General features: G+C 39.8%; 1 protein-coding gene across 6 annotated transcripts in view; it reads right to left on the bottom strand.

Moving 5' to 3' along the window:
- Positions 1 to 804: 804 nt before the first annotated feature.
- The window catches only part of LOC122071669 (uncharacterized GPI-anchored protein At1g61900), a 64151-nt gene continuing 37380 nt past the window's right edge, over positions 805 to 27575 (bottom strand). For 2 of the 6 annotated variants that reach the window (XM_042636047.1, XM_042636046.1), the window contains 5 exons: positions 3577 to 3822; positions 3426 to 3440; positions 2329 to 2475; positions 1697 to 1744; positions 805 to 971 (listed from right to left, as the gene is read on the bottom strand). In XM_042636047.1, the coding sequence (XP_042491981.1) occupies positions 901 to 971; positions 1697 to 1744; positions 2329 to 2475; positions 3426 to 3440; positions 3577 to 3822 (527 nt within the window). In that variant the 3' untranslated portion in view covers positions 805 to 900. Of the gene's footprint in view, positions 972 to 1696; positions 1745 to 1885; positions 2227 to 2328; positions 2476 to 3425; positions 3441 to 3576; positions 3823 to 27575 lie in introns of those variants that run through there. The other 4 variants (XM_042636049.1, XM_042636050.1, XM_042636051.1 and 1 more) reach the window with 4 other exon arrangements.

Raw genomic sequence — 27575 nt, 5'->3', positions numbered from 1 at the left:
CAAAAATAAAAAGATAAAACAAATGTAACACCCCACCCATTCTCACGCCACCCATAGGTGGTCTCTAGACCCTATGAGCAGTGAGATCAGGTAGGGTGGTTACTCACAGGGGAGAAATATGAATTCCCTACATCTACACAAATACTCCATTTTTCTAATAATAACTACAACTTTATTTGTCGCAAGGAAAATTATAGGAAAGGAAAGGAATGTGAAATTTTTTAAACCTAAAAGAGAAACTTAGGTAATCAGTATTCCACGTGGTAATATAAACTACTTAAATTTCTTTACCATGTTTAGTGATGATGCTTTATAGATATATTTCTTTTTTTTTTCTTTCATATAATGGGATTTAGATTTTAGTTGATGCAATGTAAAGTGGATTTTTATAACCAAAAATGGAATAATTTGGAGTTGGTAATATAATCATGTGTGATAATGATTACAAGAGTATATGTTTCAGGTTTGAAAATCCCTTCCCTTCCCTTCCCTTCCCTTCCCTTTCCTTTTAATTTCTCTTTGCAGCCAAACAAAGCCTAACACTTGATACTAGCCATAACGCAATATAACCTCTTCCCCAAAGGAACACCACGATGACCTCAAGGAGACCTAATTCATTTTTTCGTTAATTGTCATTGCTGCAAGTCTAAAATGAACGGTTATGTACCAATTTCCTACATTTGACACCCTAAAATCTCCTTCCAACTGATTCATGAAAACCAAATGAGCCATGAATCGAATATCAAAAGTGGGGAATGAAAGGGGGGGGGGGGGGGGGTGGAATAAAGGAAAGGATGCTATACATGAGAAATGGATGCCAAATTTACACATACCCCAGCCGCGGGAATGAAATATCCCACGTCTCTAACATCTGCCAGCTGGAAGCTCAGGTAACTCTGTTCAGCCCAGTATATTAGAAAGAAAAAACCAAAAAATGGGTAAAAGGAATCCAAATCCTCCGGAAAAACAACCTGCATCATAGAACCCCAAAAATTTTAGCTGATATGCAGTTGCAGATAGCAGGCAAATTTTCAGCTTCTGGACAGCTTAAAATTAAAAGTAGTTTGCAGGCAAAACTAAAATTGCAGCATGATTCAATCCAAATGCAATATAAAATATTTGATGAGTTGTGTTATGGCACTTTCGAACACTAGACAATATTAACACTCTAAGGTGCACACTTCATTTTTCACTCCATGAGCTAAACATCGTGGGCATATTACGTGTGGTTTGTCACCCCAACCAAATTTCCCTCCAGACTCCATTAAGTCACACATGTGTACCCTCCACATTATCCAATACATGGAACACTAGTAAACTGGCCCTCTCTCAGATGGCAGTAAACTTGCCCTTTTGGATAGCAGCAAACTGGATTTTTCTGACATTTGACTGCATAACTATATTTACATTATATCCTTCATATGTGTCACAAATAATTTGCTACCATATCTTGAATCCTCAATAATGTATCAAACGAATAAGCAAAAAAGAAGGCATAACCCCGGGATTAAGGAGGAATAATACTGAAACTTTACGTAATAAAAGTCGCAGGATGGTTCCATATGCAACAGAAGGTACTATGGTAAGCATTAAATTAACTCAGGAATAGGTTATAAGAAGCTTTTCAAGAGAATAATCAAATAGAAAATCCAGAAACCAAGTGTAAATATTGCATTTAACTCCAAAAGTTACCTACCAGGATTTGCCGAGGTTTCTGAAGTAGGCAATGCAGGCAAAGACATCTCTGCAAATTTCAAAGAGCAAACTTGAGGAGATATACTTCCAAGACAGAACCAACACATAGCAATAGCAATTACAAACTCAACAGCCAACCCCATCCTACTGCATCATTTAGTAATCCATATCCATTAAATTGGAGTCATGATGAAAAAAGCAAAGCGGTTTCCATTTTGAAAGGATTGTTGACCATTGGAAGAAGAAGAGCAGCCTAAAAGTTTCCCAAGTATAACAGTTTACACATTTTGCCATGGTACAGTTTCAGTTCCACAGCCCCCCTATCATGTGGCAAAATGATTCACTTTCAAAACCTTTTTTTTTTTTTTGTTGACCCAACAAAATTAAAGGTCTATCACTCAAAAGCCAAGTTGCCACATGAAGCAGTCACAGGGATGACAATAAGAAGGAATTTTATGTATGGTTAATCCAGATGATCCCCCATATTTGTATGAAGATCTGTCATGTCAAACCTTCACCAGGCAGGAAACCCTGTAACCACAAGCTTCAAATTGTAAAAAGGAACAGAAAACAGTTGGCTAACATACACTAAATTGATTCTTTTCAGTATGTGAAGATCATAGGTCAAGTTACCAGGGGCACAGAAGGATAAGGATGAAAGCGAGGAAGATGATGGCCATGGTGCAGCAATATTGTCACTCAAATCACATGTAAAGCTAATACCAGTGGAGTTATCATATGCCACATCTGAAGGCAAGCTTCGAAGGAGACACCCTGCAACTAGATAAAATTTAGACTTCAGATGTTATCATAACATATGCAGAAATTGAGTGACTATACATCATCTTTATTAAAAGATAAAATTAAGAAATCAATAGAGTATCTGGAGATGTAGCAAAAATCACATATCACTAAGCAACGCTTGGAGATCTTTTGAACAACACCAGTTGAATCACAGATAATTAAGATATTGTCTGGTTTATGAATATATGGAAACAATGACATAAACAGAGAAGAAAGAAAATGCATGCATTCAGTTTTTTTTTTTTTATAATATAGAAGTTTCGAAAGTCCCTCAGCTAGTATCTGAAACTTCAAAACTGGTGAGCTGATTTCAAACCTTGGGAAAACTTTGACAATATGGAGAATTTTAGCTCAAATTTGACAATTTCATCCCTTTTCGCAGAATTTGACCTCTAAAAAGAAATATTTTGCAAATTTCATCCGATTGCACTCAAAATTTTGAACATGGCCCTCAGCTCATATGTCAATAATACACTGAGACTAATTAAAAGACGCAGTACAAAAGACACTCATGCAATTTAGCAATGTAAAAGTGTTGGGATAAGTTTGCAGAATGACCACTACTATCTAACGGCAACATTATAAAAAAATTCATTTTCTTTTCTATTTTTTGGTTGAAAAAGATTGAATTAGTGTTGTTAAAAAATATCATAACTGTCTCATTCTTTCATACTACCAGAAAGAAAGCTGCAAGAATCTAGATGCAAGTCAAATGACTGGATAGTTTCACATTATTTTCCCAGGCTGGCATGAAGTGCAACCTATAAGACCTCCAAGGTGCTCATATAAATCAGCCCACTGTCCAAGACAAATGTCCTGTTACTTCTCTATAGATAAGTGATGCTTGCAGACTATGATCCTTCAAGATATTAGAATAAGAACGGTAAAATAAGATCTGAACAAGGAAGCAGAATATAATAGCAAACCTTGATAACCATATGCTGCTCCAATACCAAGGTGCAGATTGGCAAAACAGAGACAAAATTATGAATTAGATAAAGGGCATAAGAAGCTGATTAAAGTTTATAAGCCCCTAAAAAAATAGTACAAAGAAAAACAAAGAAAACAAAAATATACCCTGGAGACTGAAATCTTTCAAGTCAACATCACAGAGCTCATAAATATTTGTCATGACACCACCTTTCTGTAACACTGACCCAAACAACATAGCACAATTTATGGCCTGCCTATTTGTTATTAACATCTGCTTTTGTATCCCCGCAATGTAAGTATTCAATGAGCTACAGCAGGACGGATTGGGAGCAGCTAAGTCATGGCACGCTTTGATTACTGCAGAAGGTTGCTTGAATTCCAGGGGACAAACTGCATGTAGGCAGATGCTGTAGTTCAGTTAGAAGACAAAACACTCAGATGAACAGATGTATAAGCTACAATAAGCTTGTAATACATTCAATTATAACTTGTAGAGATGTGTCCTGATTTCTATAATCAGCTTATGCATATCTTGATACAGAATTCATGCAAGAAGAGAAGATGTTCCTGTTGTTTTGGACTTGGTTTAGTTTTTTTTGGTCCAACTGAACCATAAGTTCAAGTTTACTTTTAAGGCTTAACTTGAGTGCCCAATGGGTTGTATAGGCCATGTGCTCTAATATTTGTGGGGTTATTATTGTAATGGCCCCATTCTATAGGCCCAAAATATTCAGGATTTAAGTCCCACACAGGATTAAGTAGTTAGTTTCTATTTTGCAATGTTCTATAATAGTTCCTATTTTGAAGAGACACTTAGGCTCTAAGGGATTCCTCCTACCATACATAGGGACTTCCTAATTTAGTAATTGCTATGGAGCCATAAATAGAGAAGGGCCTAGACCCTCCAACAATTTTTTTAAAAACTATTGCTTGTTGCTGTGATTTGCTGTGAGATTCAGTTTGCTCTTGTGAGATGCAATGACAACCTTGGTGGAATGCCCAGGTAGCTTGATAGAGAGCCAAGTACACCAGTAAAATGTTGGTCGAGTTCTGGGCAGGAGGCCTAGGTCCATAGCCCTTTCTTTTCTATCTTCTCCTTTTCCCAAGTTCAGATTCTGTTTTCTCCTTTCATGCACATATTGTTTATTCTATTTTAATCTCTCTAGTATTATTCTGTCCTCTAATGGTTGATTGAGTTTTCTTCTCTCTATTGTTGTTCTTTTGTGAAATCAACGACAACTTAATGGTCACTCATTAGGGTCACACCACATGGCTCGATCTCATCAGTCTATCTGGAATCTTTAAGTTAAGCTTTTCCATAATCTTTTCTATAAAAGAGAAGCCTTGGCCCAAAAATCAGTTGCACACAATACTTTGTTTTTTATTTAAATTGAGAGCAAGAGAAAGAGAGTTTTCTTCCTCAGGAACAAAGAATGAAGGAGATTTGGAACTAGAAGGGAATCAGTAGACGACGATCAAGAACATGCTGCAATTCTTTGGAGGAGCGTGCTACTTGTGCATTCTAGGTAACCCTAATCCCATTTCTTGTGTTCTATGCATATGTATATTCATTGAAATCCTAGCCTAGAAATTTTATGTTTTTTCGATATTGTATCGATTGCACTTCCGCCGCCACCTTCAAGTGTATCAAAGCCTTGTTCGTCAATGAACACGATGCGTCCGATAGATATGCCAACAAAAATCTGATTTTTATTTAGGGTTTTGATCTTGTTCTTTTTCAACATAGGGCCCACACTCCAACCTGTGGTTTATGAAAGCTGGATTGATTTGGGCTTTCTATCTGCTAGATGGACACCTGCTCGCTGGTGGAGTTCTTCCTGTTCATTCATTAGTTGGATTGGAAAAATTAGTTCTCCCACATTCTCAAACTCTTCCAGACCCTGAATTCAAATGCCTTTTCTAATATTTGTATTTGAAGGTGCAGAGCTGCTGGACCGAATTAATCGACAGGATCTACTATTACCCCTACGAATGGAATTGGTAGAAATGCTCATTCAAATGGAATCGGAATTGTGACTCGCTCCAACAACGGCAGTAACCCATTAGAATGCCGTGAACCCTGGAATTGGCCAAGATGCTGCTACCTCGCTTTTCCTCTTTTCTTTCTTTTCTTATTTTATATTCTGGTTTTTTTGAATCTAGAATGCAACTCCTTCAAGGGGGCGGCCGATTGCAAAAGAGGGAGAGGAATCGGATGAGAGAGAGGGAAAACAAGTTAAATCGAGAGAGGCAGTTTAAAAGTAATAAAGATGGTTGAGGCAATCTAAACAATACTGTACAGTGGTTATGTGATTGCTTTAACCTTTTAAACTGCAGTCATTACCCTTATATTAAATAAAATAGAAGAAAATCTATTCTAAATAAAGATAATAATTATAAAGCAATGATTGCCCTTTTTTATCCCATTAGAAAATCGTTTTTTATAAGACAAGTTGAAAGCAATCTTCAAACCCGTATGAGTTTTTTGTATTCACGTTTGTGCGCCTGTAGCGCACCCTGTGGGGGTGGGTGCTATAGGAGCACTCAAAAAAAGAAATGAGGGAGGGAGAAGAGAAGAGAAGAAGATGAAAAGATGAGGGAGGGCAGTGGCCAAAGAGGCTGCTACCCACCCAAATCATAGCCTCCTTGGGTTGCCATGATCAGATTGGGGTTTCACCATGCGTGGGACTCCATTATCATGGTCATATTCTTCACCATCTTTACTTTTTCTGCAACTTTGTTTCTTCTTTTCGATGTTCTTCAAGCTCCATTAATGGAGTCATACAAAACTTTGTCAATAAAAGTAACATCTGCATTAGGAAAGTGAAAGTCATGTTTCCTATTGTCATTAAGTTTCCTATTGAGAAAAAGAATTTGATTCTGTTTGATGATAGAGTTTTTAGATTTAAATTAAAAAGTTGCAATTAGATTGTATTTCTTATTTAGGTTTCCTTATTGGATTAAACTTTAGAAGTAGAGTCTAATTAGGAAAGCCTATTAGTCAACCCAATTACCCACATGGCAATTTTGAATTATCAAATTAATAAAAAAAAAATATATATATATATATATATATACACAAATGGAATATGGATTATGGGCTTGGGGTTTGTTTGGGTGATGGACCTCAATTCGGGTTGAACCAGATTGGACCTTAAAAACAACAACCCAGTGCACGATGCTCCCGATACTGCTGTGTCAATATAATTTTAAAATTCCAGATTTGGTCATTAAATTCGAAACTGAAATTGACAATATGAATCGACCATATTACCCTTACTTGCCCTAGGTAATTAGATGAGATCTAATTGACAATAATACCCCATTGACTAAGTGGAATAAGAAAAAGGACATCAATTTAAATGTGATTAAAGTGTTTAATCATGAGAATCATTTCAAAATATTTTTTTGGATGAATAAAAATTTCGTTAAGGAAGAACCCCAAGGTAAGGGGGGAGAAAAACAACCACAAACCAAAAGAGGCCACAACATCAGGGGGGGAGGGGGCAAAAAGATAGAGAGAAAACCTAGGAGACAACAATGAGCCTGTTCCTTGGGGAATCCCTAACACTCCGATGATGGAGAAAATCAAGTTTAGAGCTAACATCAAAATAGATGGCATTCAAAATCTTATCAGAAGATCTACAATTGAATATCCATCTACAAAGATTTCACTCCATTCAAATGTGGTTGATGGTGGCACAGAAGGCAAGTTTTCCCACAGTATCACAAATAGTAGATCCACCAAAAGTCATGTCAATCCAAATCCACTCTCTACTACGAGGAAGAGCTCGTGATCTAGCATGCCAACAACCTTTAAGGACCCTCTTCTCAATAACTGAGGAGAAAGGGAAGGAGAAGCAAAGATGGTTAACATCTTCATTTCGTGTGATACCCGTACCCTAATTTTATGATGTTGATCAAAGATGAACCACAAGATGTGGACAGTGTCAATGACTATTGGATAGCAGCAATTTTCTGCCACAAGGGTAGATGTGGACACACAAATGCTACTCATGTCAGGACAACTAGAAAGGGTTCACGCCACCAAGGAAGTTTGGGTAAGTATTTAGTCATCGAGGGGTTCCACCCGTGGGGCCCGAGTCTTTGCAACTATGTACTCCAGATCACCTCCAATGGTTTATACAACCTATGTTTTGGTAGATCAATGTACCAACTCATTTGGAGGTGGGCCCACCACATGTGCCAATTGGAGAATTAACCTTTGAAATGGAAAATTATATTTGGTTGCCAAACAAGCCTTAGTGGTAAGAGCTCAAGTATATATAGTGTAACTTAAGCTCATTTCTCTCATTCTCAATGTGAAGAAGGAAGAGAAGAAGAAAAGGAAGAGGAGAATTTGAGCTGAAGGGGAGAGATCTACTACAAGCATTCACTACCTACACACACAGGTCAGTGAATGATCTCTCTCTCTCTCTCCCTCTTTCACTTCTAAGCTATGTAATTGGATCTCATCATACCCAAAGCTAGAATGACCTACTAATTAAGCTCATACATTGACTAGGGACTTAACATAGGAAGACCCTAAGTATGAAATTGAGGTGCCATAATTGGAATTGGAGATCACCCAAGTAAATTCTCGTTTTCTCCCTTTATAAATTGTGCTACAAAGCCCAATTATGGATTGAAGGATGTTCCTACTGAAATCCATGATACATAAGTGCTAAATTATGTCAAGTGCATACTACCTAGGTTACATATGAGCTGCATGAATGTATTATAAACCTAAGTAGGGGGAAAACCACTTAAATTGTAAAAAAAATCATGATGCAGTAGGAAATTCAAGTAATTGTAAACACCTAAAATGACTAAGGAGTTCAAGGGTGAAGATCTGGGTAAAGATCCCAGATTTTTGGCCTCACTGGTTGATGACCACCGTTGGATTACCACCAGCCGGTGACCATCAACCGATGGACAATTTCTCAGACCAGAAGCCTCTAGTTCATGATGCGGATCCAGGTTCCAAAAGTAGGAATCGGATTGCTTAGGGCCCACAATAATGACAAAATATCTCAATGGTTGAGTGGCAATCTTGTAATTTCACAAACAACCCAAGCACTAAAAGAGATGGCAATAACTACTAGGGTCAAACTGAAATAGAAAATTAGAAGAGGGGTAATCTATAATTGCTATAGTAGGGGAGGGAATAATAAAACACAACTTTAGAAAAGAGGGGCTTAGTCATAACTATCACTAATTAGGTCACTAAAGCAATAAAAGAAGTCGTCATCTCCTTCCTTGCGATCTAACAGAACCAACGAAGGTAAGGGATTATGACTCCGACCACGAAACCCCCAACTAGGAGAGTGAATCAAACTGAGTAGGGCCTTGAAATTGCAACTCATCACCCTGCGAAACTCCGGTAATAATCCAGTGAAACAGCCCTCAAACCATCAAAGGAAGTTACCAGTATCTGATCCTAGCGGACAAGCGAAAGCAGCAACGGTTTCTGAGTTCGACCATACAGTCCTGTGTGCATTTCAACCTGAGAATCAGATGGAGAAATCGACCTTAAGCATAAAACCTTCACTCCAGACCTCATGAAGAACTGGCGAGGACCGTAGAGATCAGTTCAGATTCGGTTGCAGGTATTGCTTGATTCAGATCTGTAAGTAGCAGGAGTCGCTAGAAACAGGATAGCACATTGGCAACAACGAGTAGGGAAGAAAAGAGGGAAGGAAGATCAGAGAAGGAAAGAAGAGCTTAAGAGATTGCAGAGGGGGAAAAGAAGGAATCGGCAGCCATGGTTCACACCCAAAATCTTAATCAAGTTTTAATTCTCCATAATCTGAATTCTTCATTGGGTTACATCAATTTAAAGGCAAGCTAAGTGTAACAATGGAAGCTAAATAAATTGGAAACCACTTTAAATAGCAACTGAAATAAAATCTCCTACTAAACTTACCACACCCTACGCTAATAATTAAGGAAACAAAAATCACCAAATTACTCCCAACAATTTCCCACGCCTAATTGCATCAGTTCATCAGCTGGTCACCCCACTAGTGGGTCACCACCAACTTGCCCATTAGTCAGTGACCCTTCTAAAAGGTGATTTTTAAGTCAATTTTAAACAGTAACTTGACTTTTAAGAGGACCAACCCAAGACATGAATGCTGACCTGAATCCATTGTATTTCACTTGAATAGAACCATCAAGCGGTGAGGCCTCACAGTACGGGAATTTTGACCGGGAACACCTCATCAAGATGAAAGGTGAGTGGGTGTAGTTTTTTAATTTAAGGAGTGTTTCTATTAATTTAATTTTGTGTATGCACATGTCATGCATTTTATTGTTGTTACTTATTACACTGTAGTATGATGGGGTGTGTTTCTGTGTGAGGTGTGTATGTGGTAATTGTGGTGGTTGTGGTGGAATGCAGGGTGGCTAAGAGTGTTTTCGAGCACCATGTTCCCATTTATGACTTGATTGATGGTTGTTGCTTGTGCACCCATTTTAGTAGCATATGGCTAGGATAACAACCCAGGTGCCACAACCCCTTGCTAGTAGGGGAAAGGTATTAGCCAATCCCACCTGTGTTAGGCCCGATGAACCAATTCTGGAATACCACATCCATGGTACTACATGATTGTTGCTGGAAGCGGACACTTCCCGACGTGGCTGATGGTAATTCTAGTGCCGAGACAAACTAGGAGTTATTAATAGATGGTGACATAAGTACTCAGATAGTCACTAGTGTAGAGACACCAGCTACGATGATGCGTTGTGGGCACAGGAGTATGAGAAGCATGATTAAGACTATGCGTCGATGATTGTGCTTATGGAGCATCTGATTGATGACTGTGATCATTTTCCCCTTTTGATTCTTTTGTGTATATTAATGTTATACAGATGATGTTACATATGTTTTGGTTATGATGTAAACAATTCAGTGTACATATTCAATATAATTAGTGAACTCACCAGTTGTACTATATTTATGATTGTGGATTACTTTGATTAGTAGATAATTTCATATAATTGTGGCGTTAAAGTACTCCATCATAGATCCTAGAAAAATTGTTTGGACATAGAGGTATCTCCATGTCACATGCCTTCATATATGTGAAGGTGGGGTGCGACATTTCCATTCTAGCATAGACAACAGGAAGGGGGAACATGAATGTGCTAGTAAATAAGAAAGGCCTGCATGGGGAGGTAGTTGTAAAGGGCACGCCAAGCAGTGAAAATTGTGGTGGGGGATGTGACCTTCAAACCAGACAAACTTGTTCTAGGAAATAAGAGGACCCCTAGTTCTGACTAAATCCCACGTAGAAGAGGAACTAAATCTACCTGAGGAAGAAGAGAGCCAAGAAATTGTCTAAAATTCCACGATGACTAAGGGAATTGGGGAGAGGGCAGCCCAAAGATCCATAAGGTGAGAGAGGGGGGAGGGGACCATACCCCATTCGGGATGGGGGCAACGCTTACATTTCTACCTAAGCTAGATAAGTAAATGATCTGGACTAAGGGGAGAAGAACACTAGAGGAATGTCAATGATCAATCCATAAGGAGGTTGAGATGCTATCTCCAATGGAAAAAAAGATAGTCCCAAGGGCATAAGGTCTAGTGCTAACGATTTTTTTCCAAAAGAAGCATCGGAGGGAGGAGAGACGGTCCAGAAGGAATCGATTCTGACCATTGAATGGACCCACGAGACCTAGATGCTATCAAGGTTTAAGATCTCTCTCTTGCACCCCATCTCACTAATCCAAAAAAGAGAGATCTTGCGATATCTCGATCTCGGTGGATTATGTATTTTTTTCCCGATCGACTCGATGGTTGGTTTCGGTGGCCATATGGTCTTTGTAGCCCTCTGAAACTTTGTATTTACCCTATTTTAGGCCTTTTAAACATAATGGAAACATCATTTTTTTTTAAATCAAACTTAAAATAGTACTTTGACTTTGTGCCCTATGTAAATAGTCTCTGACTCTTCGGACCCAAGGCTAGTATGCTCTATTCCACAATCCACATTTCACAATCAACACATGACACAACATAATCATAAGAATTTAAAAGACATCATAGATAATTACTTAATTGTTTAACAATTAACATTGACGAATGATGAGTCACATTCACATACATTGAAAATTTGAAATGACATAAGATAAGCCACATAAGAACATAATGTCAATGTTATATGCATCATTTATTTAAACAGAAAAATATATTTCCCTCAATGAATCCATAGATCAGTGTTATATGCATCATATATAAAAAAAACCAATGTAAACCAAGATGATGTTTCTATGAATTAATTGGTTTGAGAAGATTTTTTTTTTTTTTTTTCTAAAATGGTTCTTAAGAAGAAATGTGATTCCAAATGTGGATGAGGAGGTAATATTCTCTATTCTTGAAGCTTCGATGAGTGTAGGAATGGAGATCATTAAGCAAAAGCACCAAAATCCTTGCTCCTTAGAGAAGCAAGACAGAGATGAGATTTGGTGAGATCTTAGCAAAATTTGGTGAGATCTTGGTACAATTTGGCAAGATCTCGGTCGACTTTTTTGTATAATTTATACCTCGCCATGCATCTAGTCTCGCCTTTTTGAAAAAAAAAAAATATTAGCAAGATCTCCCCGAGATCTTAAACCATGGATGCTATTATGCTTGGAGATAATCTTTCAAATAAGTTTGAGGATGTTCGCAGTATTGACCTCTTGGATTCACCTAAGGCCCACCTACCTTTGGATCTGGGGAGACACACAAAGCCCATCTAAAGGGATGAAGGAATTTGGAAGAGTCCTTTTACACCTGTATCCAAAATGATGGGTTAATTTTAACTTTTGGTTATTAGGTGTGATGCAGATTAATAACCAAAATATACTTGTTTTATTAGGAATAAGCCTAGGGTTGGGTTGTATATGTGTTAGGCCTTCAGTCCATGTGATTTAGAGTGTATTGGGCCACTTTTATGGGTTTAAAAGAGGGGCTCTAAGATTGAGTACGGGATTACTAGTTAGTTTCCTTTTTTCATTAGTTTCCTTTTTAGTTGGGTTTTGATGGGGTTAATTAGTTTCTAGTTACAGTACCTAGTTAGTTTCTAATTTCAATATTTCTTATTTCCTAGTTTCTATTTTTAATTTTAATAACTAGAGGACTTGCTTTTATTTAGTTTCCTATTTCAGTTTTGGAAACTAAAGTGAGTTTCTATTATTTGTAACCCCCCATCATTATTATAAATAAAAAGAGGGCTCCCATTAAGCCCTGCGATTTATGAATGAAAAAAAAGCTTGCTGCTATATCTCTGCTGGGACTGTTGTGTGTTTGATCACAGGGGAAGAGAGTGGTGTTTGATCCATTCGACTCCTTGCAGCGTGAAGTTCAGGAGGTTTCTTCAAGTTTTTTTATTTTTCTTTTCACGATTATCTACAAGGTTCATCGACTCATGTAAGAGATCTGACTGGTTGTAAAATTCTGGGTTCATAACTACAATTTTCTCTCCTATCGGCCCCTTTCTGTTCTGAGATTTACAGCCACCTCATGGGTCTGAAAAGTGGATCGAGTGTGAGTCTTACCTTGAAGGAGACTCGATCCTAATCTGAGCGTAATCAGACCATCCAATTGTGAAATCTGGAAAGTCTCCCATTCTGGCCGATTGGGACTTCTGCCCAGAAACTTTGGGTCGATTGTTCTGAAGTTTGAGCTTGGTTTTGGTTATTTTTTCCTTTAATTCAGTCCCTATTATTGGTGTTTTAGTCCCTGATATCTGATTGCTATCTGGCTGCTGAACTATTGGAATAACTGTACTCAATAGGACTGATTTGTGCTTGATTAAATTCTGTTTTGTTGGTATTCTTCTATTGGGTTATTTGTGGTTGCTTGGTTGCTCTTTGATTAAAAGTTTCTACAGTTGAGACTTGGTTAGACTCCCTATCCTAGTCTACATTAAGGTGATGCACCCAAGATAGAAACTACTGGTAACCTCTGGATTGCTACGGTCTATTGTGATACCCTGGTCTAACACAGCTCATGTTTCTACCGGCAATGGTGGAGTGCTTGGAAGCCAAGGATGACCCCACTTGCCAATGCACCTCCTGCCAGTTGTACTGGAGAGCTTTTCAAGAACAGTGGACCAATAGGTGAGAACTGCAAGAAACTAGCCTGTGGGGGTTTAATATAGAGGGTGGACATGGTGGACAGAACAGTACAGATTCCCACCGGCTGGCCGGTGGTGCTGTACAGGGCAGAATTTGACATCTTCCCTGTGTGAGGCCCACTGCCCTACAGCTGCGAGGCCTCATACTCACCCAGTATATAGGGGTCCTAATGCTGAATAAATTGCACCCAATAGGTCAGAAATTGGTGGGGGTCCACCATTGGGTATTGAGGTTTACATGGAAATTCATTGATGCAGTTGGGCGATGGAAGGAATCTCTTTGATTTGGGAATTTTCTTATTTACTTTCCTTTTTTTGGTTTAGAAATTAGTTTGTTGTATTTTATTTAGCTTGGATTTTTATTTCAATTTCTATGTAGGCCAGTTTCCATTTTTAATTAGTTAACATTGAGATGCTCTGAGTTTTCCTTTAAATAGTCATGTAATACAATATGGAATTTCAGATTTGAAGTTTTGAAGAATTGAAATTTGGTATGAAAACCATGGCTGCTGTGAGCTGTTTTTCCCCTCCCTGACTCTCTTTGAAATCCATTCCTCTACTTCTTCCTAATTCCTGCATCTTCACTTTATTTTTTCTGGTTTTCTTTCCTTTCCCTATTCTGGGTGGTACATCCAGCCCTAGTATTGGGACTTGACCTCTACAAATACCCATCAGACCAGTTCAAGATTTTTGGGACTCATTCCTACATTAGAAACGACTCCCCATACACAGATTCAAGACAAAGTCTGGTCTCTACAAGAAGATCTGATCAGAATTTCGGATCTGGTTCCACGGTTCTGTTAGATTCAGTTGCAGGTTTCAAGAAGGGGCTGATTTGGGACTGTTGAAGTTGTCGAAGTTAGTTCTCCTATCATATTGCTGCTGCGAGTCGTTACCTGAAATCTTAGGTCAATACCAGCCCTAAAGGACGAGATTTGTGATCCAAAGTCCTTCCTGTTCTACCGTCTTGGAGTTCCATCGGCAGGAAGGAGATAAGTCCACTAGTGTTTTAACTTAGAGAACTGTTTAATTTTACACTTAAGCCCCTATGTCCTAAACCTGTGCTCTAATATTCCCCTTTTCTATTAGTAATTTCAGAATACCCCTCCCCTCTATTTTCTATTCCAGTTTGACCCTAGTATCTATTTTCATCTCTTTTAAGTGCTAGAGTTGTGCCTGAATTTACAAGAATGCCCCTACTTCTTTGAAAACTGTTTTAGTTGTTAATTGTGGGATCATAAGCGATCCGATTCCGAATTTTGGAACCCGGATCCGCATCAAGTGGTAGCAGGGAAAATTTCCTGCACTTCTCTAACCATGACAGGTCATATCACCAATGCTGAGTTGCACAAATTGTATCGTGAGGTACTTGAGAACTAACAGAAAACTAATGCTAGGGTAGAGAAGAATGAGGCCAAATATGACAAGTTCATGGACGACACTCAAGGTGCCCTCGCTAAGATTCTTGCTTTTATGCAAAAGTCTAAAACACGAGTCGATGAAGGACCATCTACACCACCACCTCAGTTTAATGCCCTACGGATTGAAGATACACATCAACCAGTGCAACGTGATCCTGTTATACCCCAAGATGTTACCCGACAATTTTCTAACAGAGATTATAGCATCAAAGTTGAGGTTCTAGAGTTCAGTGATGAAAAGGGACCTGAGGAATTTATTGACTGGCTTACCAAAGTTGAGAGGATTTTTGCATAAGTCTCTCCAGACGAAAAAAAGTGTGAACATATCCTCACCAAGTTTATTGAGTATGCATGTTCATGGTGGGATGATGTATTGCATGTAAGGTTTGTTAAAAGACTTAGACTCGTTATCAATTGGGAGGTCATGAAGCAGATTCTGACTGAAAAATTTGCTCCTCTTAATTATGAGAAGGTAATGTTCCATAAACTGTTTAACTTGCAACAAGGCAACAAGGATGTGGATTCCTACACCCTTGAGTTCCACAAACTGTCTTCAAGGTGTCGACTTCAGGAAACAGACCACCAACGGGTAATGCGATATATCAGTGGGCTAAGTACTGAGATCCGACTCGAGTTGGCTAACATTGATTTCAAGTCCGTTCATGTGGCAACGGCTCATGCCAAGACAGCTGAAGAGAAGTCCATTTATTGGAAGGGTATGCTTAAGACTTCTTCAGTTTATAGACCTCCACCACGTATGAAGGAAAAGAAGCCTGAAGCTCGCAGAGTTGAAGAAAAAAGGTCAGAGTTCGTCAAGGACAGTGATGGCTTGAAGAACATCAGATGTCATAGTTGTGGCGAGAAGGGTCACTACAACAAGTGTCCCAATAGGACTCGTTCTGTGAATGCAGTAGAGAAGCAACCGACAGAGAAGATTGAAGAGAAGATTGAAGATGAGTGTTTTATATCCTTATCCCCTCGAGGAAGATGATATGTTCGACTATGGTGATGAGGATGTAGAAGCTCATTCAACTAGTCTTTCATCCTTTTCAAACAGACTAGTTGAAAAAGCTCCTCTCTTCAGATAGAAGGGTACTCTCTTGCGTGGCTCCAACCCTAATGATGTTCATGCAGTTGTTGATACTAGGGTAGAAGCAAATTTTATATCTGCTGGAATTTGTTCGAGCACACAACCTTCCACAGAAGCACCTTTGCAAGAAGATTCACGTGCAAGGTTTTGGACCCGCATCTCGAGAAGAGGCCACTGCAGGAGTTCGAGTACACTTATAGTTTGGGCTATTACAGTACCATGTCACCTGTTTGGTCGCCCCATTGGCACACTGCGACATTTTTCTAGGGCAACCTTGGCAGCGACATGCTGGTATCCTCTATGATGGTGCACGGAACACCATCAAGGTGAAACAAGGAGGTCGTATGTATTTGATGAGGCTACACACATTATCAGACATGCCACGTTGTCGGCTGACTCCTGCTCCAGTGACACATCAGCCTATTCTCTCTCCTCTTGGAGTTGTGTTCCTATCTTCTGCTTCGGGATACATGCCACCTCATCAGCGAACAATTTACAAGGGTATCTTGGGAGCATAACCTAACTCGACGGAGTCAAGTTCTTTTAAGACCGGGAGAACTGATGCAGTTGGGCGATGGAAGGGATCTCTTTGATTTGGTGATGCAGTTGAGCGTTGGGCTTGAGATAGCCTTTGATTTGATTCCTTTTTCTTTCCTTTTAGAGATAGAATTAGTTGTTAGTATTTTCAATTAGATTGAATTTTTATTTCCAGTTGCCAATTAGGATAGTTTCTATTTTAATTAAACTACCAATTTAATGTTTTGATTCTCTTTAAATAGCCATGTAATGGAAGAAAACTGATGGAGATTTGAATAATTGAATGAAACTGAAGAATTTTGGGTTCAAATCCTTGACTACCAACTCCTCTTCCTCCCTTTCTGAAATCTTTTAATCTCTTCTTTTCCCTTCTCCTATTTCCTTTTCACTTCTTCTTCTTCTTCTTCTTCTTCCTCTCTATTATTTTCTGGTTTTTCCCTTACCCTGTTCTGCACAACAGTTGCAGCCCTAGTTTAGAGGATCGATCTCCTTCTCCTTTAAGCTATTTGGACTGAGACTTTGGTAGAGAGTTCCCAACCAGTAAGCGACACAATCCCAAGAGTATCTCCACCAAAGTTTGGTTTTTGCTGTGAAGAAATACAAACCAGATTCAGATCTGAGTTTTTACCACCACCAAGCCTAGTTGAAGATTCGATTCACATTCAGATCTGGGCTGTCGAGGTCTTGTGGTGCTGGATTCATAGACGACCTGCAGCGGCGACCTTTCCTTTGAAGGTTTAGGCCAAGCCGAGGCCTAACTGAGAAGCTCTCTCGAACTGAAGTTTCTCACCATCGTCTGCCCTGTTTTGATCTTAAGGAAGAAGACTACTTTCTATCGTGAGTGGTAACTTACCCTAATTTCTTTTATTCCTCAATTGCCCTTCCCTTTACTTGGTTATTACCTTAAGTATCAGTTTTTACCCATCTTTCCAGGAATACCCCTCATCTCATCTCACGTTATTCCTTGTTTCCTATTTATTAGCTTGGTGACTTATAATTACAATTCTGCCACTCTTTATTAGAAACACCAAATAAATTTCCAGAATTGAGTTTTCTTTCGGATTAATTCCAGATCTGTCCTCATTCAGCTATTTCATTCTAAAAGGGGTTCTTAAGTTGTTCCATAAATTACATTACTGCCACTAGTTTGTTTAAATTGAATTACTTGTTAATTGTGGGCCCATAAGCGATCCGATTCCGACTTTTGGAACCCGGTTCCGCATCATTTGGTATTTTATTTAGCTTGGATTTTTATTTTAGTTTCTATCTAGGCTAGTTTCCATTTTTAATTAGTTACCATTGAGATGCTTTGAGTTTTCCTTTAAGTAGTCATGTAATACAATATGGAATTTCAGATTTGAAGTTTTGAAGAATTGAAATTTGGTATGAAAACCATGGCTGCCGTGAGTTGTTTTCCCCCTCCCCGACTTTCGTTGAAATCCATTCCTCTACTTCTTCCTTATTCCTTCATCTTCACTGTATTTTTTCTGGTTTTCTTTCCTTTCCCAATTCTGGGCGGTACTTCCAGCCCTAGTATTGGGACTCGACCTCTACAAATACCCATAAGACCAGTTCAAGATTTTTGGGGCTCATTCCTACAATAGAAACGGCTCCCCATACACAGATTCAAGACAAAGTCTGGCCTCTACAGGAAGATCTGACCAGAATTTCAGATCTGGTTCCACGGTTCTGCCAGATTCAGTTGCAGGTTTCAAGAAGGGGCTGATTTGGGACTGTTGAAGTTTAAGTTAGTTCTCCTATCGTATTGCTGCTGCGAGTCATTACCTGAAATCTCAGGTCAATACCAGCCCTGGAGGACGAGATCTGTGATCCAAAGTCCTTCCTGTTCTACAGTCTTGGAGTTCCATCGGGAGGAAGGAGATAAGTCCACTAGTGTTTTAATTTAGAGATAACTATTTAATTTTACACTTAAGCCCCTGTGTCCTAAACCTGTGCTCTAATATTCCCCTTTTCTGTTAGTAATTTCAGAATACCCCTCTATTTTCTATTCCAGTTTGACCCTAGTATCTATTTTCATCTCTTTTAAGTGCTAGAGTTGTGCCTGAATTTACAAGAATGCCCCTACTTCTTTGAAAACTGTTTTAATTGTTAATTGTGGACCCATAAGCGATCCGATTCCAACTTTTGGAGCCCGGATCCGCATCATTCATCTTATGGGGGTTTCAGCCAAACAGGCCCTAAGGACCAATTGGTTACTGTTCACCATTTTTACTGCCAAAATTCGATGGAGCAGCAAGGAGAGAGAGGGGAGAAGGGCTGATCACAGCTTCTGGGATCAGCTGAGGCAACCTACACCCTAGGTAAGTCCTTCCTCAACCTTAAAATTTTGTAATTCAGTGTAGTTACATGCTAGAATCCATGTGCATGAGGACTTAAGAGTTAGTAAACTGAGTTCAGAATTAATTCCTGGGATGATCTGTAGCTATCAATTGCTGAAATTGGGATTTCAGAGTGGGTTCAGAGACCCAGACTCACTCTGACCCATCTCTGGAAGCTCTAATAGCTTGGGGATTCAACACGCATGATCATATTTTAGTAATTGGTGCTAGTAATTACAAGTTCATCCAGCTAATATGAAGTTTTAATTTTAAAATTTATCCTTGCTAAATTTTAAAAATGGAAATTGGAGATTTTTCCTAAGATCTTAAACTCTTGAAATTTTTCCTCAATTGAGTTGAATTGAAGCTGGAGCATGGCCAATTCATGCTTCTTATTATGGTTCAGCTCCAGACAATAGGGTGCAAGAGTTATAAATGAAGGATGCTAGGGTTAGAGATGAGGGAAGAAGATGGAAGAGAGGAAGGAAGAAGTAGGAGAGAAGATGAGAGAAAGACACGGTGGGAGCCAAAATCGTGAATGAGCTTTTGCTCATCTCACCCACATTAGATTTAAACATTGTTTAGGGAACTACATATTCCTCCCTAAGGGAGGTGAAAGGTAAATAAGAGAAATAAAGAAAATTACATATAGGGACCACTTAACAATAGACAGTTCCTAACGTACCCCTAACACAAATATTCTAACACTCCCCCTCAAGCTGGTGAATAAATGTCATACATTCCCAGCTTGCATAAGAGGGTACTGAACTGGTGAGGAATGAGTCCTTTGGTGAAGATGTCTGCCAATTGATCACATGTCCTCACAAAGGGTGTGCAAATATTACCAAAATCAATCTTCTCCTTGATGAAATGCCGATCCACTTCAATGTGCTTTGTTCTATCATGTTGTACTGGGTTGTGAGCAATGCTTATGGCTGCTTTGTTGTCATAATAGAGTCTCATAGGTCCTTCAGTGTCATACCGCAACTCGAGAACCAACCGACGCAACCAAGTGAGCTCACAAACAGCATGAGTCATAGCTCTGTATTCAGCCTCTGCACTAGATCTAGCTACAACCGGTTGTTTCTTGCTTCTCCATGTAACAAGATTTCTACCCACAAATGTACAATAACCAGATGTAGATCTTCTGTCGGAAATGGATCCACCCAATCAGCATCGGAATAGCCTTCAATCCTCAAATGATTGTTCCTGGCATACAAAAGTTCTTTTCCTAGAGAGGACTTCAAGTATCTGAGGATACGGTACACAGTGTCCAAGTGCCCACTCTTGGGTGCATGCATAAACTGGCTCACAACTCCCACTGCATAAGAAATGTCTAGGCGAGTCAGAGACAGATAAATCAGTTTCTCCACTAGCCTCTAGTATTTCCCTGCATCAACAAGGGAAGGGCCACAATCCTCTCCTAGCTTATGATTCTGCTCAATAGGAGAACTTGTTGGTTTACAACCCAACATTCCTGTTTCCTTCAAAAATCTAGAACAAATTTTCTCTGGCATACAATGATTCCCTTCATAGACCTTGACACTTCAATACCCAAGAAATATTTCAAGTGTCCTAGATCCTTGATCTCAAACTATTTAGCCAAATAAGCTTTCAACCTAGTTATCTCCTCATTATCATCTCCAATTACCACAATATCATCAACATACACAATCAGTGTTGTGATGGTGCCATTACCTCTCCGGGTAAATAATGTGTGGTCAGCTTGACTCTGGGAGTATCCATTTTTCAGAATGGCCTATCTGAACCTCTCAAACCAAGCCTTTGGTGACTGTTTTAGACCATAAAGTGTCTTCTTTAGGAGATTCCCATCTGCTATCGGAAACTTGAAGCCAGGAGGAGGTTGTATATACACTTCTTCCTCTAAATCTCCATAGAGGAAGGCATTCTTCACATCTAACTGATATAGGGGCCAATCTCTGTTTGCTGCCACAGATAAAAGAACTCTTATAAAGTTATGTTTGGCCACAGGAGCAAAGGTCTCCTGATAGTCAACTCCATACACTTGACTGTACGCTTTAGCCACCAATCTTGCCTTGTACCTCTCACTAGAATCCTCTGATCGGTACTTGACCGTATAGACCCATATGCATCTAACTGGGATTCTCCCCCTGGGAAGGTCAACCAGTGTCCAAGTACAGTTCTTCTCAAGAGCCATCATTTCCTCTAATATGGCTAGTTTCCACCTAGGGTCTGACATAGCCTTAGTAACAGTTTTAGGGATGGAAGTAGAAGAAAGAGCAGTTGTAAAAGCAACACCTGTAGGAGAGAGAGCATCATAGGAAACAAACTGGGCTATAGGATTAGTATAAGCTCTCTTACCCTTACGAACAGCAATAGGAAGATCCAACTCCAAATGAGGGGAGGAGATGTTACCTGACTGAGGAAGAGCAAGCTCAGGATGTGGAGACAAGGAGGACTCTTAACAGGTCTTCTTTGTCCTTGTGTACACAATAACAGGTGTCTTCTCTGTACAAGGTTCATCACAGTAGCAACATCATCCACCTCTTTATTTTTACCAATATCAATTAAAAAAGGAGTAAGAGGTAATGGAGTAAGAAATGGGATGGCATCAGTAGCCTTTTCACTTTCATTTCCATTCTCCCCCTGAAAAGGATGTTAATGAGGTGCAAAGTAAAGGGCAGACTCAAGAAAGGTGACATCTTTGGAAAGAAATCGCCTACGAGAGGAAGGGTGATAACACTTGTAGCCTTAGGTGGTGGAAGAATACCCAAGAAAGAGGCATTTTAAAGCCTTAAGATCAAGTTCGGTGGGGGAGGATTTGTTAACATGCACATAATAAACACAACCAAATACCTTTGGTGGGAGAGCAAAAGCAGAAGACTGAGGGGATAAGAGTGCAATTGGGTTTTGAGACCCAAGAATTTTGGTAGGCATGCGATTGATGAGGAAAGCTACAGCAAGAATAGCTTCAGACCAAAAAGTTTTAGGAACATGCATACCAAATAAAAGACTTCTACCAACTTCTAACAAATAGCGATTTTTCCTCTCAACTACCCCATTTTGTTGGGGTGTATCAACACAAGCAAGCTGGTGGATAATACCATTGTCAGTAAAAAAAGTCTTATAGACCACCATACATGTACTCCCCCCTTTATCAGACCAGACAATTTTGATCCTGGTTTCAAATTGGGTGTGGACTATTTGATAGAAGTTTTTTAAGGAATCATAAACATCACTCTTATGTTTCATAAGAATGGTTCAAGTACAACAAGAAAAGTTATCCACAAAAGAAACAAAATAGCGATGGCCAAACAGGGAGGTAGTAGGACTAGGTCCCCAAACATCAGAATGCACAATATGAAATGGAACAACAGATCTATTACCATGATAAGAACAAGATGATCAACAATGTTTATCAAAAGTACATGGTTCACAATGAAATATATGAGTGGAAGAAAAAGATGTAAACAAATGAGGTAATTGTTTCCTCATAACAATAAAAGATGAGTGTCCCAAAAGCTGATGCCAAAGCATCACAGAGTCGATAGAGCTAGTATCACTACAGCCATATGCGTAGGACTATGGTGTAGACAAAAGAGGTAACTACGGCTCAAGACGGTATAGGCCGCCCTCCTCATGTCCACTGCCAATAATCCTCTTTGTCTCCAAATCCTGAAAAAGACAATGAGAAGGAAAAAATGTGATACAACAATTCAAGGTTTTAGTTAAAGTGCTCACAGACAATAGGTTCAAGGTAAGGTTAGGGATGTGAAGAACAAAAGCAAGTGAAATAGAAGAGGTAAGAGGAATACTGCCTTTACCAGAGATAGAGGAGAAAGTCCCATCAGCAACCCGAACCTTATCCTTACCAGAGCAAATGGAGTCGGAATCATAGTAATGTGACATACCAGTCATGTGGTCAATGGCACCAGAGTCGATGACCCACGACGAAGCTGTGGAAGGTGCCGAGGTGGTGACATGCATAGCAGAAACTGAGGCATCCTGTGAGGTAGACAGGCTATCAAGCTAAGACATAAACCGGCGAAGCACTGCAATATCATCCCTAGAGAAGGAATTGGTTTCTGTCTGTACAGGACCTCTAATATCAATCTTTGTCACAGTAGCATGATCTATAGCCCCACCTCTGCGGCCACCACGTGTGCCAGTAGATCCCTCACGTGTACTAGGATGACCATAAAGGACCCAACACCTCTCTCAAGTGTGGCCAGGATTTCCACGATGATCACACTGTCGTCTATCCCTGTCATCTCCATGGGAGGGCCCTTGACCTAGGCCGCCTCCATGCCAGTCTCTGTGAGTAGTGGAGAAAAGAGCAAAGCTCTCAAGTGAAGGTGTAAAAGCCATGGCACCTCTCTCGGTTTCCTCACTTAGAAGGTAGCTACACACCTCATCAAGTGTAGGTAGGGGTGATCGGCCTAAAATCTGTATCCGGATCTGCTCATATTCTGAATTCAGCCCTCCTAAAAGTATCAGAACATGTTCCTTTTCAAGGGATCTATAGACCTTGGCTTCATCATCAGAATTGGTCAAATGAAGATCTCAATAATGGTCACACTCCTCCGAGAGTCCAACAACAGTATTATAGTAGTCAGTAATAGACTTAGTCCCTTGCTTCATGGAGAGTGCCTGCTACAGAAGCTGGTAGACCTTCACAGAGTCACTTACCCTGTCATAGGTCCTAGAGACACTATCCCAAATATCCTTGGCAGTTTCCTTCCTTATAAATCTCCTACCTATCTCAGGTTCATGGAGAAAAGAAGCCAAGTCATAACAGTAGAGTTTGCAGTTTCCCATTTCTGGTATCCGGGGTCTGCGATAGCGGGAGCCTTGATAGCCCCAGTAATATATCCTAGCTTCCCTCTACTCCGCAGGGATAGTTTCACAGAATGTGACCAATCCAAGTAGTTGGTACTATCTAACTTCACAAGGGAAATATGGGTGTTAGGATTGTCAAAGACAATCGAACTGGGGTTGGTACTACTTGACCCACCCGATGTAGCTTCCAAAGGTTCCGTGAGATTAGACATAATGCAAGAATGCCCTTAAAAAACACTCCAAGGGGAAATCCAAGGCAAGGGGGAACACCAGCCACAAAGAAAAAAACTTCTCGAAACTCAACAAAAAAGTAAGCTAGTAAACCATAGAGATTTGATGCAAAGCCAATAAAAACCAATTTCAAGTTTTCAACCATGGAGCTTCATCCAACCACACACAAGCATTATAGGAGAGAGAACTTCTAGCAAACACAACCCATACATAGTCTACCATCCATTTCAGACCATACATTCTGAAAAAACAGAGTATGGCGGTACCTGGCAATAGGTGGAAAATGGAGTAGTGCTCCAACAGCACCCAACGACAGGAAGCAAGGCTTTGGGGGTCAAATATAGACCCCTGGGCGATTCCTTTGAGCCAGTCCAATCTCCCAACACAGCATGGATGAGAGAAAAAGAAGAGGTCGAACCAGGGAGGGGCGGTAATACTATTCTGGTCTTCTTCTCTCCGTGTGAGTTCCAATCCGTGTTTGTAGCCTTCAAATTTCTCTCCAAGTGTCTTCAACTAGTTTTCACAGCTTCATTAGGCTTTCTTGTATACTCTTTTACATACTATAGCCTCTAATGGACCCTTCTTTTAGGGTTCCATGAGAGACTTAAAGAATAGAGCAAGAAGAAAAAGTTGACTCTCAAACCTTTGTACTGCTCTGATACCAAGTTAGAAATGAAGGATGTTAGGATTAGAGATGAGGGAAGAAGATGGAACAGAGGAAGGAAGAAGGAGAGAAGATGAGAGAAAGAGAGACACGGTGGGAGCCAAAATCATGAATGAGCTTTTGCTCATCTCACCCACATTAGATTTAAACATTGTTTAGGGAATTACATATTCCTCCCTAAGGGAGGTGAAAGGTAAATAAGGGAAATAAAGAAAATTACATATAGGGACCACTTAACAATAGACAGTTCCTAATGTACCCCTAACACAAATTTTCTAACAGCAAGATGGGGAAAACTTAGGTTTGCAGTCCAGCAACCCCAAGTTGCTGAACTATGAGCTGAAACCTGGGCAATTTCAAAAATTCCCATTCTTTTCCTTGTAATTCCTCTCAATTACACTCAATTGGAGTTGAAACATAGTTCAGCCATGATTCCTAGGGCTGTCTAGCTCCAATTAAGTCATTAGATGAGGTAGGAAACCAGGGGTAAATGATATGCATGGGTAGGTGGTGGATTTTATATGGAAATTGGTCAACACATTAACTGGGCAGTTGCTTACTGTAATTAGTGGACAATTGGGTTGGAAAGTGACCCTATAGGCATAGTATGACCTCTCCCTTGCTGCTGAGAGCATTGGCCTTGAGCCTTGCACAGCCCAAGCAGAGCAAGTACAGTGGGCAGAGAGCTGGCTGGCAGAAAATTCTGAAGATAGCAAGCACCAGCAGGTGCCTGCAGCCAGTCGGTGGCTCTTTAGCCCACATGCCGGTGGAGTGTCTACAAACCTGTTCAGCCTCTGTTTTTGCTAATGATGCCCTACCCCCTAGTGGGTTATGCTACACACCCCTTTAATCAAATTCGGCCCTATAAGGTGGAACAACACGGCATTCCCAAGGCTTGAAAATAACGTTGGCGTACAGGCTAGAAAGGGTTTGTATAAGTTCAGCATAGAACCTATACAAAGGTGTGTTAGGCATTAAATATATTTACGTCATGATATACCACTGGTTTAGAAACCTAAACTACCGGACGATGACACAAAGTTGATCAAGGGAATCTATCGTACTTTGTGATTGGGTATTGAGGTGAGAGGGTGGTGAAATAATTTATGGAGTGTTTCTCAATTCTTTTATATTTTGCATGAATCATGTGTTATGATTGATTTGTTATATCATGATATTATTGTTGTTATTCTGTGAATGTGAGATATAAGGCTGTGGTATTGGATGTTGTAGACTGTGGAGGTAAGAAATGTGAGATAGGACACAGTGGGGCCGAAGGGGGAATTCCGGCACCATGTTATGATTATTTTGTATGATGAATGGTGGATGGACAACATCATTTAGACGGCAATGGGTTAGGCTATCACAAATCTGGTGCTACAACCCCTCGTTAGTAAGGGGCCATAAACTGACTAATCTCATTCAATGGTAGCCTGATCAGAAATGCACTTCCGGAGTACGACGGACTGTACCCAGTGGCGGATGCAACACGACACGACGTACTGTACACGTGACTGTTGGAGTTACTAACCTAGGGGTTGGCTGGGGGACCAAGGTTCTTTCCGAGACCCGCTGACTCCTACCTGCAACTAACTTGTATCTCTAGAACCCGACGTACTAGGGGAGGGGATACCACCTACGTTGTGTAGCACTAAAATCCCGATAATGGACCTAGTAATGGATTAGGAAGTAGTATAACTAAATGGGCTCATATGCATTATATAATGATTTGGAGCATGCATTGCATCATTTGTATTCTGTTTGCTGGCCTTCCTCCACCCCTCATTGAGCTTGTGAAGCTCACCCCATTATTTATGTTTTTCTTCGATAGAGAGAATGTTGAGCTGCCAGGTTCCAGCACTGATACTTTTGGAGTTGTTCTGGACACTTGGTCGGCTATTCCAGAAGCAAAGGCGGAGCAAGGACCCGACTGCGGGTCTGATGACTGTGCCCTTGGAGGCTAGGATTACTGAGTGCATTTTAGTGATTTTGTTATCTTTTGTGTATATAAACTTGTTTATATAATATATACTGTCGGATATGTAAGAACACTGGAGATGTCTGAAATTCACATTTTGTATGTGTATATGAATTCAGTATCATGTATTTGACACTAGTGCTATTTATCAAATCTTTCTTTATCTATGTGATTTTAGATATTTTGTTGTATTGTAAGTATCAGCCTACGGCTTTGTATGTGACACTTGATGCAGATACAGATGCCCTTACTTGGTTGGACCAACATGATTTTAGATATTTTGTTGTATTGTAAGTATCAACCTACAGCTTTGTTGGACCAGCATAACCGGCTTTGGAAGCCAAGAAGAACCGGTCCAAACCAGGGTTTTGGTCCAACAAGGGTTGGAAATAAAATTAGTAGTTACTTAGTATTTTATTTTCTAGATTTGAATGTAGGAGTTAGGATTTATTTCCTTTGCATTAGTTTCTTTTTATGGTTATTTCCTAGTTTAAGCTAGATACTATGTTAGTAGAGTTTATAATTTCATGTCTTGATCCTCTATATATTGGCTATAGTCGATGGACAGGTAGAGAATGATGAATTAATTATTTTGGGTGAAGTTGTGGTTATGCTTGGTCGTGTGAATCTCCTCCCCTCCCTTTGATTCTTCCCTTCTTACCTAAGGCCTCCATCCCTTCTTCCCTATGGCCCCCCATCAACTTGGTATCAAAGTCGAAGATCCCATTCCCCTTCTTCCTTCCATCTTCTTCTTCCTTTCCCCCTTTCTCTGTTTCAGTTCTACATAAACTGAGAACAAAAAAAAAAAAAAAAGAGTAGAAGAGGCGACAGAACCAGAAAAAAAAAATCGATTCTGTCCAGAACCGACCCCTCTTGTTTTCACCACCTACCCTTTTTTCCTTCTTTTCCCTTTCGACAGCAGCCAAAAAAAAAAA

This window comes from Macadamia integrifolia, unplaced genomic scaffold (assembly GCF_013358625.1).
Source record: "Macadamia integrifolia cultivar HAES 741 unplaced genomic scaffold, SCU_Mint_v3 scaffold_48A, whole genome shotgun sequence".
NCBI lineage: Eukaryota > Viridiplantae > Streptophyta > Magnoliopsida > Proteales > Proteaceae > Macadamia > Macadamia integrifolia.
The sequence above is the reverse complement of the archived record's forward strand: the minus strand, read 5'-3'. Positions and strand labels throughout refer to the sequence as shown.